The sequence below is a fragment of a genome, unplaced genomic scaffold (genome assembly GCF_019419815.1).
Source record: "Pyrus x bretschneideri cultivar Hongxiangsu unplaced genomic scaffold, Pyrus_bretschneideri_v1 Contig1, whole genome shotgun sequence".
Taxonomy (NCBI): domain Eukaryota; kingdom Viridiplantae; phylum Streptophyta; class Magnoliopsida; order Rosales; family Rosaceae; genus Pyrus; species Pyrus x bretschneideri.
In genome coordinates, this window is record NW_025999390.1 from 605,637 (window position 1) to 625,568 (window position 19,932).

At 38.1% G+C, this 19,932-nt stretch overlaps 2 protein-coding genes and 1 long non-coding RNA gene across 5 annotated transcripts; 2 read left to right on the forward strand and 1 right to left on the reverse strand.

The window, feature by feature from the left end:
- Positions 1-525: 525 nt before the first annotated feature.
- On the forward strand, positions 526-1,276 carry LOC125477349. Its single transcript, XR_007258474.1, has 2 exons — positions 526-624; positions 807-1,276. It is a non-coding gene; the product is annotated as an uncharacterized LOC125477349 (long non-coding RNA).
- Positions 1,277-1,683: 407 nt separating this feature from the next.
- Positions 1,684-10,203, reverse strand: LOC103927935 (5'-3' exoribonuclease 3). 3 transcript variants are annotated; one of them, XM_009336928.3, is made up of 23 exons: positions 9,817-10,203; positions 9,563-9,665; positions 9,251-9,327; positions 8,356-8,547; positions 8,090-8,209; positions 7,900-7,962; positions 7,587-7,736; positions 7,212-7,376; positions 6,988-7,065; positions 6,819-6,905; positions 6,083-6,343; positions 5,762-5,857; positions 5,276-5,371; positions 5,124-5,194; positions 4,697-4,825; positions 4,547-4,623; positions 4,414-4,454; positions 4,223-4,297; positions 3,973-4,130; positions 3,479-3,583; positions 3,163-3,238; positions 2,848-2,954; positions 1,684-2,731 (listed from the first exon to the last, which is right to left on the reverse strand). In XM_009336928.3, the coding sequence occupies exons 1-23, from the start codon at positions 10,018-10,020 to the stop codon at positions 2,065-2,067; spliced, it is 3,198 nt and encodes a 1,065-aa protein (XP_009335203.2). In that variant the 5' UTR covers positions 10,021-10,203; the 3' UTR covers positions 1,684-2,064. The 3 variants fall into 3 exon arrangements, with proteins under 3 accessions (XP_009335203.2, XP_009335194.2, XP_048433409.1); XM_009336919.3 differs by having other exon boundaries at positions 3,479-3,595; XM_048577452.1 differs by lacking the exon at positions 9,817-10,203 and having other exon boundaries at positions 3,479-3,595; positions 9,251-9,311; positions 9,563-9,653.
- A 2,956-nt stretch (positions 10,204-13,159) lies between these two features.
- Positions 13,160-16,787, forward strand: LOC103927949 (ATP sulfurylase 2). Its single transcript, XM_009336937.3, has 5 exons — positions 13,160-14,194; positions 14,843-15,248; positions 15,430-15,690; positions 15,937-16,023; positions 16,347-16,787. Exons 1-5 carry the CDS (start codon positions 13,626-13,628, stop codon positions 16,482-16,484), a joined length of 1,461 nt encoding a protein of 486 aa, XP_009335212.1. The 5' UTR covers positions 13,160-13,625; the 3' UTR covers positions 16,485-16,787.
- Positions 16,788-19,932: the final 3,145 nt, after the last annotated feature.

The window sequence follows — 19,932 nt, forward strand, 5'->3', positions numbered from 1 at the left end:
TTCAAGAGATATTCTGAGCGTTTGCAATCATTGTTGTGCCTTGCTACTTGCTAGTGTTTTTTAATTTAGTTTATTTTTTGTAACTTGAAAAATTCATAAAAAAATACTTACAGGGCTTAATAAATTGTAAGACTTAATGCACATGCAAAAAATCTTGCGAACCTCAAAAATTTTCATTTTGACGAAAATCGTGAGTTATAAGTCATGGGTTTTTATTTTATTTTTATTTTTATTAATAATCAATTTTCCCAATTTCTATAAAAACCGTTGACAACCCGATTTCGTCCAATCGAACCACGCTGGTATTTTCATTGGTCTTGGCATTCACCAGCATGCGTCATAGATGACTTTATAATGACCCATCAATCAAGGTGCAGCTTCGAAAGTCGTTTGTTTAATGGACTTGATTATAACAATATTCATGGGAATTAATTAATTCCAAATAACCAGAGACCTCGTCAACCTAATATTTTATAGGATTAGGTAATTAATGCTGAACAGCTGAATAACACCTGTTGTCTAATGATCTGTTCAAAGTACTTCTCACTTGATGCATGTGTCTTGCCGCAAATCTTCTACGCGCGATATCTGCATTTTGTAAAATCTCTGAAAAACTACTGCCATGTAATTCCAAATTAGCAACTTAATCCTATTTATATGTGGCTTTAATAATAGCTTTAGTATTTTGATTACTCTTAATTAACATGCAATGCATGCTTCAGCAATAGAAATTCAATTTATTATATATATATATATATATATATATTATAAGTATTGACTCATGCGGATATCATTATTTGAATCAGGACAAACCGACGCCCGTGGGTGAATGCAGCTCAACGTGGATCAAACATTCCGAGCAAAAGAGGCAAACCAAAGTCAGCAGTAACCAATCCTTTCAATTATTGAGAGAGAGAGAGAGAGATGAATGGGACCCCAACTTTCCCACCGCCCGACCATTACAAGCTGTGACTGCGGTGCACTCGTGCGCTTGGTTGGTTCTGATGAACCTTATAATTTCATATCTTGGCAGAACATGTACGGCTTAAAACGTGTACGAGTTTTTCGTGCTGACTTGATTTCTTTTTAATAAGTGTAATGAGATTAAGCATTGGGCATCCAGATCACATGACCATTCGACCAGACAATTTAAGCTACACTCCAATCTCTCGTTGTAACTTGATTTCATCATTTTGTGTATGTTGCCCTATATAGACGTCCGAACATAGGATTTTATCATTTGTGAGACTAAAAACATTTCATTACATTTTGATAACCACGTCATGTAGCAGGCAAATATTCACTTATTACATCTATTATAATAACCCTTTAGCAATTGGAGCACTATTTGATTAATTGTCTAAACATTTCTGGAAATACCGTACAAGGACATTGTCTTCCAGCCAGGGTGTAAGAGGACAAGAAGGTCTTTCTACGCGGCCCATCCGTTTTGTGGTATGCACCACGACCCATTTTTCACCCAACAGTTTAAGAGGCCCAATTAATATTCTGTTTGTACTTGGGCCCAAACATCCGGCAAACTGAACCTCACTTTATTAGGCCCAATAATATTTTTTTAAATGGGCCGCAGGGAGGAGTCTTTTCGTACTGAAATTTATAGCAATCGAGCTGTTCTCTTATATCTTGGTCAAATAAGAGGATCTTCAACGGTTTCTCTAAATGTGACTCTTTAAGTAGAATTTTTTTATTAATTCACAAACAAATCTTAGTATTTTAGTAGCATTTCATCTTTGGAAAATTTTGACAAGAGACAAATTCTTGACCAAGAAAACAAGTCACTAATTCTAAACTCCAAAAAATGAATGAGAAAACAAGTCTCAATTACAGAAGGGAAAAATTGGAAAAACTCGAACCTCTCCTCTTATCCGGGAATCCAACTTACACAAACTGCTGTCCACCTGGAGTCCGCTACTATGCTGACTCTAAAATGCCAACTGCAGCGGCAATCAAAGCGAAAAATAACTTCTGCTTCCATTTTTGCCATTCGGGGCGGGCGCCCGCCCAAATATAGCACAACAATTTCATCACAAGCACAAGCTCGTCCTACTTGTGACCATACCCAGCCTGGGGTGGAGGTGGCCTCCTATTTCCTCTTCTGTCCAATCCAGAGTATTGGTTTCTGGATTGTTGAGGGCGGCTTTGACCTCTGCCCGGGTTATGGCTGACCGGTGGAACCCGGCCATCAATACCATTATGGCTAGGCGTTCCAGATGGTTGGTAACTCTGATAGTTGTTATAGCCACCTGGATAAGGAGCAGCACTGACCCCCGCTGGAGTTTGTAGAATTGGTCTTTCGGGGTAGATTGGCCCATCGTTCTGGTGATTTCCTGATTCGTAGTATACATGCCCAGAATTCCTTTCGTGGTGCTGGGTACGAGGCCTGTTCTGAAAGCGATGGCCAGCTGCCGAAGAATGCGGTACATTATACCCACGGTCACCGTGACTTGGGAATGTACTAATATTCGAAGCTCGGTGTTGATGTTGAGGATGGTGGATTGCACTAGGTGGTGGCATTCTATAGTGTCCCTGATCATAGCCTCCGTTATTTGCATAGGAAGGGTGTGCTGGATAATACTGAGGCTCGGCATAAGATGGTCGATGGGAATGCATCTGATTGCCATACCCATTAGCCTGTAAGCTATTAACAACAAGGCGATGTGCCGATTCCCCGAGCTGTCTTCCAGAAATAGCTCCTGGGTTCTGCCTGGAACTGAAAGCAAAATCTAATATTGTTAAAATACAATCAGAAGAAAAAAAATTATATTACGCTGAAGGACAAATGGCACTGCATATCTATCAAAAGCGATTTGTTAAAAGAAGGTCTACCTCGAATTTTCATATGGCTTCCGCCCAGAATCTTCATGCCAAGGCTTTCGCCCGGTGTCTTCATGCCATAAAGGAGGTAAAGGCTTCAAATCCCCCACTGTAACAGTCTGAAGATAACTTGACATCAATATAATGATAAGCATCAAACAGGGGTATAATCATTTTATTATTACTTAAAATTAGAGGCAATGGCCAAGTCGAGAAGTTCATAGGAACACATGCGAACACATAAAGCAACACTCGCAACGCATATGGATAACACCCATACAACAAAATCTTATTGAAAAAAGCTTAAGATCAATATGGACAATATACCTTCTTCGGGAATATAACACCTGCCGGTGGTTGAGTTATATGCTTATGTACATCCGGTAGTCTGTATATCGCACATCTGAACATCAAAGGGAGGGAATTGCAGTTCAGAGATGCATGATCACTTCTATGTATAGAATAAATCCGTTAATGAAGCCATTTTGTATTATTTAAGGGCACTTCTATTTGCATCCAATAAATTACTTAATACACACACATGGACAGATTACCCATCAACAAAATATTGTAATTCGTAATTCTTCTCTCTCTCTCACGTACAATGTATTTACAGCAAATGAATTTCAGTTAAAATACATACATTACTTGGTTGTCTACAATATCCTCCATACTTTCAACAGGAGACCGGAAAACCGGAGGGCAAGGCTCTCCAGTACATGGAGACAAATAACCGTTCATCCCTTCACTGCATGCATCCCTAAATAAAATCAGAAAATAGTCTCAAACAATTCTTAAATACATTGTCCATAAGAAAAAATCAGAACAAAAATATGGCTTTATACTCATGGAGCAAACATTACCATCCAGAAGTACCAAAAAATGCACACTTTCTAGAAAACCATAGAAAAATTAATTTTTGTAAAATGCCAAAATAGAGCATCATTCTCAAGAAAAATATATAAACTAAATCAATTAGCATATGCGGTGCCACCAAAATGGAACACTGGCCACATGATCTATGGTTCCCAACCAAAACAGGCTCAAATAGAAAATAGCAAAAAGGTATAACGTAAAATTCAAATTAGAAATCTGGTTGCTGCTCTAAAGCATAAAGTAAATGCACCGTGAACAAACCTGTACTTGGGATCAATCTGCTCCTTAACTTCAACTCGTTCTTTGTCTGTCAACTGCTTACATCGATTGTCCAGAGAATATATGCTTACAGATAGAGGATGAGACGATGTCACAAAAAGCATCTCAAACATCACACTATTTCTCCTTGTCTCCTCCTCCTACAATCCAAAAGCAAAAATTAAGTTAGAAAACAAAATAGAAAAACCAAAATCAGTAGTGAAAAGTAAATAAAAATAAATAAATACCGTACCGTCAATGTATGTTCGAGTTTTTCAACCTCACCTAGAAGGCGGACTTCATCAATAAAAGGCAACTTTGCAATACCCTTCAGAAAAGCAAAAAGATGTCAAACTCTACTCGATAGGTGTACAATATACATAGTAATCATCATGACCATGCGCAAAAGCATATAGTTATAATATGGATTAGAAAGAAACCTACCTGCCATGCATACCGCTTCCCATTCATATCCACTTCAAAGTCTGATAGCAAATAAAGGTTCAGAGAAGAATCTTAGTGAGCAAGCAACAAAAGGGAAATATTCAAACCACCAATATTAGTCAAGCAAACATACCAATAGGGTAAAAATCAATCAGAGGTGAATTTGGATCAGTCATCAACTTCCTGTACTGCTCAGGAAGAGCATGGGAGCTGCAAACAAATTATCATTAGTGCCTTACTTAATGGATAATTTACTAATAAAAGAAATAAATTACAAGCAAACCTTGCAGCAGGAAAAACTCCCAACAGCTGATTGAACGGTTTAAAAGGAGAGCCCAAATCAAAACTTATATTTAGCTGACCAAGGTCCTTCAGATCAGAAGCAAAGGGTGCATAGTGATAGGGGTAAAACCTGAAGAAAAAAAAAAAGGCATTCAATGGCGTGATTGACATATTTGACTAAGATCATTAATGCAGTTTTTTCAGAAAATGTTACAACAAGATCTCATCTATGTGGCATTATCCTGATATGCAATTGTGTTTTCATATGATATGCTAAAGGAAAAATTGGAAAATATTCATAATCCAACCCTGCTCCTTGTACAACACTGAAAAACCCCATCCAAATACAATTAATAATTCCAGTACAGAAGCAAAAGGAACGGGAAGGCCCTTCATGTAGTGAAGGAAGGTGGTTCAAAACTACTCACCACTGCCACGAGCAAACACCTTCATAATAATAGTGCATCACCCAACACAGACCTTCAGTGTATCGCAAAACCTACCCAAAAACACAAATATGAAAAAACTAACAATGGTTTATACAAATGAACATTTGAAATCACCAGCAATTATTACGTACAACATCTTTTCGAATTGCATCACGTTCTTCAGGAGTTTTTGCAGAAAACTTCTCTTCATAATACCTATCTTTCCATCCACGTTCTCCCAATTTAACCTAATAATATAAGACAAAAAGAATCACATTACCAATGCGACCAGCAACAAAATTCAGAAACAAAACTCCAAGCTTCTCAGCTATAGTATTGAGATGACAAATATAATAATGTAAACAGAGCTATGCAGCAAGAGCTATATGCATAAACTAGACAACAGTTTTATATTTAGTATTCAAAACTGCAAAAAAACAAAAGAGAACAATGTTGTGATAGGTCGCTTTCATTGGCAAATGGCAATGCATGATAATTGCAAATACTGATGTTACTATGGTTCCAAGATCCAAGCAGATAATCTAAATTATCAAATTTCAAAAAGGCTTTCAAATGCCTTACAAACATACGCCTTGCAGACATCGATATCAAAATATATGTACAGTTAGTAATTGAACCTTGTCTACATTGGGATTTCCAGAGTTAAAAGCATCAGATTTCTCACGAAGAATCTCCTTCAGCTTTGCTTTCATGTCTTCTTTGTTTCCATGTTCCTAGAAGAAAAAAAACAGTGACAGCTTAATGACCACATAGTTAATAATATATAACCAGCAGAACTCATTAAACACCTAACCCTGTTTGTAAAGCAATTATTACAAGATGGTACAATAAAGATTCAAAATTAGGTTAGCGTCAGTAATCAGCATGTAGAAAAGTAAATACAAAGAACAGACTAAAAATGTTTGACATTAAGGTATCTCCTGAGCTAAAAAACATACATCTAGTTCAAGACTGTCCTCAGCTTCAACAATAGCAGCACCGACAGTTGACATCTCTGAAGACAAACGTGCAACCTTTCGAGGATTTCCTTGATCACTAGATTTTCCAGATTGTTGATAGGGTGAAGCTGTATGACCTGAAGCAAGACGAGATCCCTGAAACCGAGAAACTGGAACCAATGAATCTGGTTGCACTTGAGGCGCTGCATCATCTCCTCTTCTTAATTGCCCTTTTTCACGCTTTATTCTGTCTGCCTGACGCTGGAGAGAGGGGGAATGATTTTGTTATAACATTAAGCATTCTAATCACCAACATAACATCTATTAATCCCCCCATAAAGCAATTCACAGAAGAACAATAACATCCACAGATTTGGAAGGGGCGTCTGCTCAAAAGGCCACATCCCAGAGACCTTTTCTGAGAGCAGATTGATTTTATCTGCCCTCTTTCAGCTCACATTTATTGAGAAAAGTATCCTCCCTCCCAAATACTGTTTTCCTTGTGAAAGCTTGAACAATCTATCTGAAACCTAAAGTTCTCCCACCCCTCTCAAAAACATTCTGAAACCCTAGCTAAGTACCATGCTCCATCTAACTAAACAACCTAAACAGGTGCATTAAATTAAAAATAAAAGATAAAATAAAAAAAACTTTAGCCATCATGCAAATCAACGCAGTTATACAATCATGCTGCCATAAAAGTAAAACTGTTTCAAGGGGCTACTAAGGAACAAACCTGATGCAATCGAGCTCTTTTCTGAAATATTTTATCTTCGTAAGATCCAACTGCTTGGATGAAATGCTCTACCCGACTCAAATTTGGCTGAGAAAAAAAAAGGCAGGCAAATAAGAACATTATGAAAGAACCTAGTCAACTAAATAACCTACAATAGTCAATTAAATACCTTGCTTCCATCAGTCAGGTATCCACCCAATGACTTAAATTCTTTCTTGTATACAGCCAAAAGCAAATTGATTGCACCCTGAACAATCACCAATGAGAATATTATAACAGAAAATTACTACTCTTTTTGAAGCCCTCCTATTTTCATTTTTATTTTTATGTGAAACAGTTTTTTAAACCTCCTATTTTCATGTTCTATTTCTCAAGCTTAATAAAATAACATACCTCACGAATTTCCAGCGTGGGCATGTGTGGTAAGAAATCGTTGCCAACAAAGAAACACATGAATATGAAATCATCCACGATGCACTCAAAATCAATCTCGAATTGGGTATTGGGAATTCTCATCTCATATTCCAAATATTCTCTAAGAGTCCAGATGTTAAGAAACTGCCATAACAAAGCACAAAGAGATAAAACTTCAATTTATAATTGTCACATAGTATTTCGAAAGTAGGATACAAGTTATTCCACTAGTCCTATTCAGTGAAATGTCCAATTCGCAATGGCTCTAAAATGAATAATTTCAATCCAAAAATAACAACCATTCCTTTTAAGTTTTATCAGTAGCTCTTCAATCAATGTATTGCAAAAAATAACCTGGTACGGCTTCTTGGGAACGGCCTCAGCATCAGCTTTCTCATCAAACTCTCCAGCCTTCCGTTTCACCTTACCTTCACAATTTGCTGCTAAATGACCCACCTGACCACATATGAAGCATTTGTCTTGCTGTCCGGGGGTGAATACAACCTGGAATGTTGCATTGCCAAATGTACAATTACTAGTTGGAATGAAGGTGGAAATCATGAAACACACTGTAGGAGAACTGAAAGTAACGAAGATGCCAATCATACAGAAAAACAAAGTTGAATTGATTTTTAAAATGAAAAATTGCAAAATCATAAATACATACCTCTCGAAGAATTGAAAAATGAACTTCATGGGTAGCCAAAGCAAGCATAATCAAATCAGCATCCTGTAATTGACCACACATTAATAGAATACAGGAAAAACTTACCAGAATAATTCAAGGGTTTTTATAAAGCAATGGATAAATAACTTAGGGGTATAAGAAGATGCATGTAATGAAGGAAGAAACATACCAAACCATAGAGACAATGGCGTGTATTGGGATCATAACCAGGAAGATTTCTTTGAAGACGAACATAAGACATAATTTTGTGTTCACCTTCACCTGGAACATTTGCATCGGAAAGAATAACCTGCCAAGACAAAATATTAAAAAAAATTGGTAAAACAGGAATATTCATCAGCATTTATAGAACAATAAAAATAGGTCCTAATTAGTAATTGCAAAAGAAACACAATATAACTTCAGGAAACCGAGGGAACAAAGCATAGAAAATACCTTAACATTTTTCCATCCTGGGTCATTGTTTAATCTGAGATGAATGTAATACTGCAATGCTACTGACAAAACAGCCATAAATTGAGTTCCAGGAGTGATGACATTGGAATCAACAACTTGTGACTGTTGTTTTGGAGGAAGCTTTCTCCCCTCCATTTCAAACTCCTCACGCAGCCTTTCTTCTTCAGCTGCCTATAAAAGAGAAACCAAAAATCAATAAATGTAAAGCTTGGCTTCGTTTCTCCTATCTACTTCCCCCATTCCAAGGCTGTGTAACCTTATGGAACAATTGTAACAAGCAAGGATTCAGGAAATCTCAACAATGAGTTCACACAGATAGAATGGGGGGGAGGGAGTTTAACATGCCCCAAGTAAATGGTTCAGGACTAGTAGCTATGTTCCTTCAATTTTCATAATACAAGTTTGAAGATTGAGTTGCCCTCAAAAAAAAAAAGTTACTGCAAATACACATTCCACAACTCCATTAAGGTTGTGTTGGATTATCACAATTCATAATAAATTTACACAAACTGCATCAACTACAAAACCCTAACAAACATGACTAGTAAAAACTTATGCATATAACCAGAACTGATGATAGCACTATCAAAGGGTGTTTGAAATAATGATCTTTAGATATTACTTGTTTAACTCCTATGTCTAAACACCACTATGATATCCACTACAGAGGAAAACTTTGTAGTGCCCAGGAAATCAAACTGCTTTCATTTGTTCGTTAAGGTCAGATATATAAACATATCTATTCATCTACCAGTTTTCTGCAATTAATAAACTTTATTACACAAAAGAATCAGAACTAAACCAAAGAAAAAAAGACAAGCCCTTCACATGCAAACACATGGAGGACCCACCTAGCATCCACAAAAGGACGTACCGCGTCTGATGCATCTTTCGCAGCTCTAAATCGCCGAGACCGCTGTTGATTCATTTTTGCCCTGGGGGCAACACCATCTATCAATAATCGGCAACAATTAGCATTACACAAATTTCATACGACAACGCATTTACTTATGCTTTTTGATAAAACACAAGGTAAGTGATATTGGCACTCCAAAAATCTCATTCTACACTCCTCACAAATGTATTTTTCTTTCCAAATATAGAAAGTTTGAAGTGTAAAATGAGATTTTTGAAGTGCCAATAACAATTTCCAAACATAAACATCAGTTCTAATTCCAACACTCACCAATAGCCATGTACAATAGCTTTCGAGGCCGAACCATCACAAACAGTCTGTCAATATAATCAAACATGCACTGGAATACCTCATCGAATGTCGAGGGAGAAGGCTGCATCATTCAGATAACAAAATTAAGCCACGCAACCAAATTTACAGCTACAAGGTCAAATTTTGATAACAATCAAAGGGGGGGAATCTTTCTACATAACAAAATTTTCAATTCGTAATCACATTGTAAAGAAATTAAATCGAATCGTTACCCTATCTTCTGGGTGGAAACAGGGGTGAATAATCCCGTTCATGTCGAGATACAGATTATCGTATTCCAACCCATTAGGGTTTGGTTTACTGGTGTCGACCGGAATCGATACGTCATCTATCACGACGGGCTCTTCTTCCACGACGTCGACAATAACGAGCGGGTACTTCTCCGCCAACCACCGGTAGAACGCCGGAACTCCCATTGTCAACTGGAGTTAGCTCGCGGGGGTGAACTAACAGATTACGAATCCAGAAAGTGAGGGAAAATCAGAACCCTAACCCTAAATCGCTGCCTGAAACTTCAGCGGGGAAAGAGTGATAATGTACTAAAGGAGAAAGGTGGGCGCCAGTGTTAGCCAGGCGAGGCGGTGGAATTAGGGTGCGGAAGTGACGCTTTGACGGTTGTACCCCTGGAAATTTTGAAATTTAAGGCCATGGTTTGGGGATAAGGAACAGGGGTAATTATGTCTTCTCGGAGCCTTGTATTTCGGTTGAGTATAGTACAAATCTAGGGTTTTTGTTCCTTTTCGGTGAACCCTTTGCTAACAAACGAGCCCAAGTCCCATGACGCTTAAGGCCCAATTATCCATTGTGTTTTTTGGGTGCTGAGGATTTTTGGAGAACTATTTCAATCAAGGATTCGGATTATCGGATATGAAATATAACCAGTTGATCGCTACTTGATTGATTAACATCTTAGCCTCGACCTGCACAAATGGCGATGACAATATGTGTTTGCACTTACTAGTGATGAGGATCCGTCGAGGTTACCTTATTATTAGAGAAAGTGTAATGAGTAGGAGATAATCTACAAGGTCTAGGTCGAGGTTACCTTATTATTAGAGAAAGTGTAACAAGTAGGAGATAATCTACAAGGTCTAGGTCTCCAACATTAACTTTGAATATTTTCTGCATGCTCTTGTTCGTGCTATAAAAACTCTTTTCAACCTCATTTGCAAACGTCATAGAATTCTCTTTACGGATACAACATAATACATACGATTTTTTCTCTGCATCTATACGTAAACCCATAAATATTTCTCGAAGAACATTGATGTCTTGTCACCCACTTATATAATGTATCTACACAAAATGTTGGCTCAATTCGCTTGCATTCTCGTATTGTGTCTTTTGATGTGAAGATGCTGAAAAGTAAAGTGGAAGGGAAAAACAAAATCATGAGCAAAGTGCAGTGATACAACTTTGACCAATGTTATCTAAAGTCAACACTTTCAAATAAATGGTCCAAAATGATGCCCACTATTCGCATATTTTAAACCCTACTATTATGTTCCCACCATCCCCACCACAAAAATTGCAAAACTCAAGTTAAATAGAAAGCCACTTGTTAATATCATTGTTGCAGATGGAACACAGATTCGTTTGGGAATTGTTAAATGTGTCGTTGATAATACATTAATATAACATCCGCCACACAGAAATGTATTAACATATTATTAATACATTTTCAACAATAGTAGTGGACTTCTTTGATACTACACAGAACTTTCTTTTTTTTTTTTTTTTTTTTGTGGGAGACAAACTTGAGTAAATATGTCCGCCCACTTCCCTCATAAAATATTTTTCACAAAAAAAGAGCAAAGCCTCATGTTTTATGTCTTTGTTGTTCCACACGATCTCACTTTGGTTAAAAGTAGGGCGCCCTATACCTTCCCATTATCTAGTTTAAATGTGAAACCTAATCATATGGTAATACTATAATCTAGTGATATTCTATTTTATTTATAAGTAAAAGGTTTTATATTTGATTCATATGAACAATGAATCAAAACTTAAATTCAGTATTGTTGACCTTAAAAATTATCAAGTCTACGTGGCGCGCATGCCGAGTAACTAATGAGCTAACTACGTTATTCGATTATGTACGGGGCGTGCCAACTCGACGCCCGAGCTCGGTCGGGAAGTAAAATATGCTGATGTCGATTTAAGCGCGTTGTTGACTTCTTGATCTTATGACTGCGGCCAAGGAAGGAACACGTATCAGTCTTTGGGTTTTAGAGCCTGAAGACAAGGCTGCTAGTTCTGCGAAGTTCACAAATCGTCGGCGCCAGGTTCGGTCACAGTGATTATATTCGTGAGAGTATAAGTACGCCGAACTGGCACCTATATGGACACAAATACTCGAAATAGATGTATGTCTTGATGGTAAATTTGGTTTGAACGTCAAAATGCCGAACTCCAAAGTGTACTTATGAATATCCAATCATAAAATAACTTGAAGTTCAATGTGCCGAGCCTAGTAATCTGTAACACTTCACTTCGACGAAAAGGCTAATAAGATGACCTCTACCAACAAAAACTCAAAAGTCCTTGTCGATCGAGACTTGGATAAATAACCAATAGGTCTTGAAACAGTGATGTTTATCCAAATTGAAGGTGTTCCTTGATCGACTGATTCTACGGCTCCAGTGTTGTTTATCAAAACTGAAGATGTCGCAGATTGCCTTCACATTGCTATTTATCCAAACTGAAGATGTGTCGGCGGAAGAAATGGGAGAAGGATAAAATCTCAAGGGTTGTTGAGAAGCTCTGCGCATGGTAACTTGTATGTTGAATTAAAGAGGGCCACAATGTTCCCTGCGACTCTGTATTTATAGCATCCATACTTTCTGCTTGGCACGGCCTAATAATTTCATAGAAACCAACTGAAACTCAAACTCGTAGAATTAAGGCTGATCCGTGGCATAGGTAAAGCCTATCTTCCAAATGGTTGAGTTTTCAAACAAGATAAAAACCTATCCCATCCAAAAGCCTATTCGTGGCAGACTTATCCCATCATAACCAAAAACCTAGCCTGCCTAGGCTTCTTACCTCATCATAATTCCATCAAATCACTTCACCAATTAAATCCATCATGCACATTTCCCCTGACGAAGACCATGTACATGCATGATGGTTCCTTCACCAAATTAAACTCTGAAAAGTAATTCTAATTGATGAAATATAATCACCATATCTCCAGATAAAGCCACATGCTACAACACCATTCACTCCAACACGTCCATGAATTCCAAGCCAATTTGAATTGTACCACCCACTTCAATATCAGAGATGAGACTTGTTTTTTATAATAATTAGCCACGTAGGAGATTGCATGCACCTAGGGCTTTTGATATGATGAGCCCATTCAAATGTCTTCGAGCAATCCTTTGAAGACGGATCAGATCATCTCTTTTCAAAACAACCAGCTGGATACTACTAACATTAGGTTTAGATATCCTAATATATATTAAGAGATAATATCATAATTAAAATCATAATATTATTTCTCAATATTAATTGAAAATCCTTTCAACCACTTTGTCATTCAACGATCTCGATTACTCAAGCCAATGATGTAATTTTGGATCAAAACAAGAACATATTCAGGCACCCAGTGAGTGGAAGGGCGGTGGGCTTTAAACCTGTAGCCTTTAGTAGCTTTGCAATCATATTCAATTGCTTTCAAAGCAAGGGCCCATATCAAAAATTGACAAAGGCTACTATTTTCTTCTGGATTCTGGTCCCGAAAGTCCCTACGACAACTTGAGCGCTGAGAGTTGAGATCACCGCAGACGCAGCAGCCACAAGCTCACTCAATCCTCAAACGTGTGGGTCTAATTCGGTCCAACCAAATTTATTCCCCGTCGCACTCGCTTTCCCAACCTGACCGAGATGTTCGCCTCTAAATTCAGAGGCCGCCATATTCCACTCCCCCACATTAACCGGATCTCCACCCTACAACTCCTCCACTCATCCACCACCACCACCTCCTCCTCCCTCCCCCCAAATCCCTACCTCCACCAACATGTCTCTCACCATTAAACTCCACGACCGCCATTTCAATATCGTCAACAACAGCCACCTCGGCATCTCCAAACCCAAAACCAAACTCCCAAACTTGAAGCTCAAATTCCGAACCAAACCCATCTACCACTCCGACCCCATACTCTCCGTCGTGTACAACTCCACAATGCACGCCTCCTCCGCTCACCCGCCTCAATCCGCTGTCATCAAGAGCTCCCTCATCGACCCCGACGGCGGGGCCCTGGTCGATCTCGTGGTGCCGGAGAGCCAGAGAACTGCTAAGGCTCTGGAGGCGGAGGCGATGCCCAAGGTTCGGCTTACGAAGATTGATCTCGAGTGGGTCCATGTCATCAGCGAGGGGTGGGCCAGCCCGCTGCGGGGATTTATGAGAGAAGACCAGTACTTGCAGAGCTTGCACTTCAATTCGCTGCGGATCGAAAACGGGTCGTTTGTTAACATGTCGCTTCCCATTGTGTTGGCGATTGACGACGAGACTAAGGAGAGAATCGGATCCTCGAATAATGTCGGGCTGGTCGGCCCGGGTGGAGATTTGGTTGGTGTATTAAGCAGGTTAATCCTTGTTTATCAGTATTTTACAATTGAGAATTTGGCCGAAATGATCTTTTTCTAAATCTCATTTGCTCAAACGATCAGTTTTATGTATGGGGTGGATATCTGATTACCTAGGTTCGATATTTGATGGTGTCGATATTTTTTAGTCAAACGCTAGATTTTGTTAGATTAGTCACCGAAGGAATTCGAATCCATACCGTGATCTAGGAGCTTAACTCCTTTCCACGATTTTTTATTTTAATTAGTTTAGCAATTGAGATTTGATTGTTGACGATTTTTTAATTTGACATTTATTTTATTTGCACATGGAAATTTATTATATTCTTTTTTATAATCACCTGATTTCATGCGGAAGGAATGTTCTTATTTGTTTGTTTATTGTGGCTGAAGTAAGTAAACAAAAATCAAGTTCCCACTTCAAACCGTGTAAAGATGGGGACTTGTTTCTGCTTTTAAAAAAAGTCAATTTGTTTAATTGTAATTTCCTTTAACTATACACTCGCACATGCAACAGAACAAACATGTTGATTTTTTGGTTATTAATTCACTTGGAATCTCCCTGTGGCAAAAATCATCTGCTAATTAATCGAAAATCTCGATACGCTAGTATAATTTTGTAATCTGTTATATTTTTTTTTGTTGCAGCATTGAGATTTACAAGCATAACAAGGAAGAAAGGATTGCTAGGACTTGGGGGTCAACAGCCCCGGGGTTGCCATACGTTGAGGAGGTGATCACTCCGGCTGGAAACTGGCTTATTGGCGGAGATTTGGAAGTACTAGACCGTGTCAAATATGAAGACGGGCTTGATCACTACAGGCTCTCTCCTCAACAGCTCCGGAAAGAATTTGACAGGCGTCAAGCTGACGCAGTTTTTGCTTTTCAGTTGAGAAATCCCGTACATAATGGCCATGCTTTGTTGATGAATGACACACGCAGGCGACTCTTGGACATGGGATACAAGAATCCAATTCTGTTGCTTCATCCTTTGGGAGGTTTCACAAAGCCTGACGATGTGCCATTGGATGTTCGGATGGAGCAACATAGCAAGGTAATGGGCCTGCATTCCCTTTGTATGTCTGTGAATATGCTAGCAAAATATTTTGACCTGCCATAGCATTCTATCTACATCTTTACCTTCGTTTTGTTGAACAGATTTTTTCACTTCTGCATTGAAGTACGGATTTTGATGTCCAAAATGGGTAGTTTTTAAATGTTTTGTTTCTGTTCAGGTCCTAGAAGATGGAGTTCTTGACCCTGAAACTACTATTGTGGGTATATTCCCATCACCTATGCACTACGCGGGTCCAACTGAAGTACAGTGGCATGCCAAAGCTCGAATAAATGCAGGTGCAAATTTCTACATTGTGGGCCGTGATCCTGCTGGTATGGGACACCCCATAGAGAAGAGGGATTTATATGACCCTGATCATGGGAAAAAGGTGTTAAGCATGGCTCCCGGGCTCGAGAAGCTCAATATTTTGCCTTTCAGGGTAGGTGAAACTATACGTGCTTCTAGTCTTGACATATGGTGCACTCCTTCTTGTGCTTATTTGCTTGGTTGATATATATTATCGGAAATTTTTATGCATGTGTTATGTCAGAGTTCTACTAGTTTGGATGTGATGAATTCTTACTTGGTTATATATGGCCCTTGAGATGGTAGTTTTATACGATGACTTGATATTGGTTCCTCTTTTGTGTGTCGATTAACCTTTGTCTTTAATTATAAATTGCAGGTGGCAGCTTATGACACTGTGGAAAAGAAGATGGCATTTTTTGATCCTTCACGTGCTAAAGATTTCCTCTTCATCTCTGGAACCAAGGTATGAATAGTATTTGATATTGTTTGTTCTCAATAGCGTATCTCTGGCTCGAGGGGAAATACTGTATCTTAGAGGGTATACCATCAAACTGGCAATGTAGTTCTGTTGGTATAGTTTCGCACCTCACTTGTATAAGTGTGTAAACTACAACGGGTGGTGAATGCCTACCCATGATGAAATTCTCAGATGTTGCTTGCTAGTTGCTGCCTTAAACCTTATAGAATTGCGTGTGCACGACCGTTGAATTAGATATTAGATTACTAATTAGGAAAATAATCTCTCTTCTGTATGCTGTGTATAATTTGGTACATCTGTTGTTTCAGATGCGTGCTTATGCAAAGAGCGGCGAAAACCCTCCTGATGGTTTTATGTGTCCCTCGGGATGGAAGGTTCTCGTCAACTATTACAAGAGCTTGCAAACAGAAGAGGCATCACAGCAACAAGCTGTGTTATCTACTTAGACATCAGTGGTAGATTAATACCAGATTGTTCAGCTACGTTAATTCCAATTTAGCCGGAGAAAGAGCGAAGCCGCTAGCCAGATTATAACCGATGCAGCACAAGGGTAACCTTGGAGAGTATCTTCTATTTTCCAATCCGGTAGCCAAAAGCGTGCTAATGCCTGTAAAATTGATTTTTTTTTTTTTTCTTGTTTTTTTTCTATCCAATTTGTTTTTGTTTATGAGCTTATATACAGGGCAAGAATTTGCTTTATATAATGGCCGAGTACTATTTTTTCTTGAAATTAATTGTCATTGATGCAACTGATACATCTTGCTTTATTTTTCTTTCTTTTTTTTTTTTTTTTTTCACCTAGTCCAATCGTCAACAGGTTGTACAGAGATTTTGGGCTGGCGGAGATGTATAATGATGGGCTTGCCTACAAGATAAAGAGTGAAACTTAAATTATAAACTGGAATGCCGTATCTAAACCAATTAGGCCATTTCTAACCGAGGATTGGTCATATGGCTCGTTTTAGCCCTTTAGCTCTTCAATATATTAATATTCTAATGAATAGTACAAGGTCATATTTGCCTCCATCTCCAATCAAGGGCCATAGGGCTCGTTTTAGTCCTATCACAAAAAACCGTCTCCAACCGAGGGCCAAAGAGCCAAACATAATTTATTATTTAAAAACTATAATTTAAATTCAAATCCAACGGCTAAGTGACGTTAGGATTTGAACCAAATTTTGTAAAATAGAAGTTATAGGAAAAAAATAGAATTAAAAAATATATATATATAAACCAAATTTTGTAAAATAGAAGTTATAGGAAAAAAAAAATATGAAACAAATTTTGTAAAATAGAAGTTATAGGAAATTATAGAAAAAATAAGAAAAAAAAAGCTTTAAATTCATAAAAATAAAAATTAAATTAAATTTGAATACAACGGCTAGCTGACTCAGCTAGCCGTTGTATTCAAAATTTTCATACTATTCGTGTCGGTTATAACCAACACGATTGCAATTAATCAAAATTATTCTTGTGTAGCCATTACTATTCGTGTCTGTTATAACCGACACTATTGCGATAAACAAAATCATTCATGTGGGTTATATCCAACAGTTTTCAGCAAAATTCTGGCCAGCCCTCTAGCCATTTGGGCCTTTTCAGATTCCGTGGGGCCCACGAGCCCTCTGGCCTAACCCTCAGTTGGAGATAGTTTTCGGGCTGTTTTCGACCATCTGGCCTTCTGGACCCTTCGGTTGGATATGGCCTTAAGTACTATCATACGGAAGAGTTAAAATACAGAGTAGCTGATTAACTTGAGATACTGCAACAATGTCGTGTGTCATCTTTTCACTTGAGAGGTAGATGAAAACTTTCAGATCTCTCATTGCCTACATAGGTAGCTCCTTATTTGCTACTGAACCTACTTCAGCTAGGAAAGTTTAATTTGACAAAGCGAAATGATTTTCACTCTTCTTTTGTCTTTCTCTTTTTTCTTGTAGAAAATGATAGATTTGTTGGATCAAAGAGCTGACAGGGTTTGAACTTATGCCGTAGTGGATGGCCAACACTCATTTCCACCACTGTGGTTGGAGATCACTTGCGTTCTTCTTTTCTTCTTTACTACGGTCTTATTTTCTCTTTCTGCAATACTCTTCTTGTCTCTACCCTTAGGATTGAATGAAGGAAAAAAAAAATAGAAAAATGAATACAAAAGAAGAAACTAAAAGTGATCTACTGACATTCATCTTCATTGGTAAGTAAAAGGTTTTATGTTCGATTCTCGCTAAAGGCGAATTTGAACCACAATATTATTAACCTATTGCAAGGTTTAACCCACTCTTCCATCATTTTATGTAAATAGTATCATTTGTTTAAAAAGAAAAAGAAAAAAATGTCTAAATAACATTCTGTCGACAAAACCCAAAGGGCACCTGATGCACAAGTTTCTTCATGCTTTCCAATATTTTATTTCACCATATTTATGCCTCCAAGTCCAATCTATTCAAGTTGGGCTATGGAATCGACCATGCATGGAGCGAACAAATGATCCAACCTGGCATTGGACCCTCATATGTAAAATGTTTTCCTTGTTTGTGCTGTGGGTCACTTGTGTTATAGTCTTGTCGACTAATATTTAACTTGCGATATACAAATTTTGGCCATCTAAAACACATTACATGTGCGCATACATATGGTTAAGCTACATCCATATAAACCACTTTGGTTCTCCAGGTTCCAAAGCTGAGCTGTAATGAGACCAAATCTTAGGTCTAATCTGGAAGAATGACCTACATGCATTTTCAAAATCTCACATGGTGTTTCAAATCATAATTCAATGCCAAGCAGGAAAACATATGATAATATTGTAGCTTCGCCCATGATATGCCACAATATCAAGCCAAGGGGTTATCTAAATCCTTGTCAACGAGGATAGGATCTTCTTTCTCAATCCCTCTCCTCACGTGACATCTCGTGTAATGAGTTGCATTCCGCTTTCTGCTCTGAGTGACGGTGACTTATATATATAATTTTATTTTAGAGAGTACTGATATATGGTACTTTAGCCTGAGCAATTAGATACTCACTATGGAACCGTTGTGTCTCATAGACTTTATCCAGTATCGTGGTATTCACGCGTTTCACTTGAATGAACTTGATCAATGACCGATGTGAAATTGGCGGCATGTGTTGCTCATTATGTGGTCATTCCATGTGACAGGGCGTACAAAAGAATGTAAGAATCTCACATCATAATCATAAACTTGACAAAATGAAATACGATCGGTGATTCAACTATTAATTGTGAGGGTTATGTTTGGGGTTATCTTTAAGTGCTTTAATCTCTTTGGGGGCAAATGCACGTGCTAGCTAGTTGGGTCATTTTCTGGTTCAACTTTCTACCCCGCTTAGCTACATCATCACAAAAGAAGACGACTTGCCCTAGTATGTACAGTCTGAGTCAGTAACTGCCTTTGGTGACAAAGAAGGGGGTCCATATCCTTATTTTCTCTGTTTTTATCCACCATTTACCAAACCAACCTAAGCCCCAGAACATGCAAACTGCAAAAAGGTTGCTTATTTTCAAGATTGTAAAACCCTATGGCCCCAGTCAAAATGTTTGCATTTAAAGTCTTCAATTCCATACCAGCTTAGCTTTCCTCCTTTAATATGCGTAGTTACGCAAACAAGTTTCTCACATTTACACATTTTTGGATAGGGTTTCTTTCACCATGTGATGGTGGAGAAAAACTTGTGTAGTAATGCTTTGTTCACATCATTTGTGTACTACACCGCAGCACCACTTTAAAAACATTGGACTCCTTGCATTTTAGTCTCATCAAGAGTACCTAGTCAGGCAGCTCTATTGAAGATTTACTCATGAGTTGTAATGGAGATTATATGAACCAGCCCAAAGCATGTTTAAGGTAAATGAATGACTAGATAGGAATGCCC

Coding starts and splice junctions, on each gene's coding strand:
- LOC103927935 (XM_009336919.3), bottom strand. CDS start 10,020: ATGGGAGTTCCGGCGTTCTACCGGTGGTTGGCGGAGAAGTACCCGCTC. Junction 5,858..6,082: donor AGGACAGTCTTGAACTAGAT/GTATGTTTTTTA, acceptor TTTTTCTTCTAG/GAACATGGAAACAAAGAAGA. Junction 3,239..3,478: donor ATTGTAGACAACCAAGTAAT/GTATGTATTTTA, acceptor TTTGATGTTCAG/ATGTGCGATATACAGACTAC.
- LOC103927949 (XM_009336937.3), top strand. CDS start 13,626: ATGTCTCTCACCATTAAACTCCACGACCGCCATTTCAATATCGTCAAC. Junction 14,195..14,842: donor TTGGTTGGTGTATTAAGCAG/GTTAATCCTTGT, acceptor TTTTTGTTGCAG/CATTGAGATTTACAAGCATA. Junction 15,249..15,429: donor GGATGGAGCAACATAGCAAG/GTAATGGGCCTG, acceptor GTTTCTGTTCAG/GTCCTAGAAGATGGAGTTCT.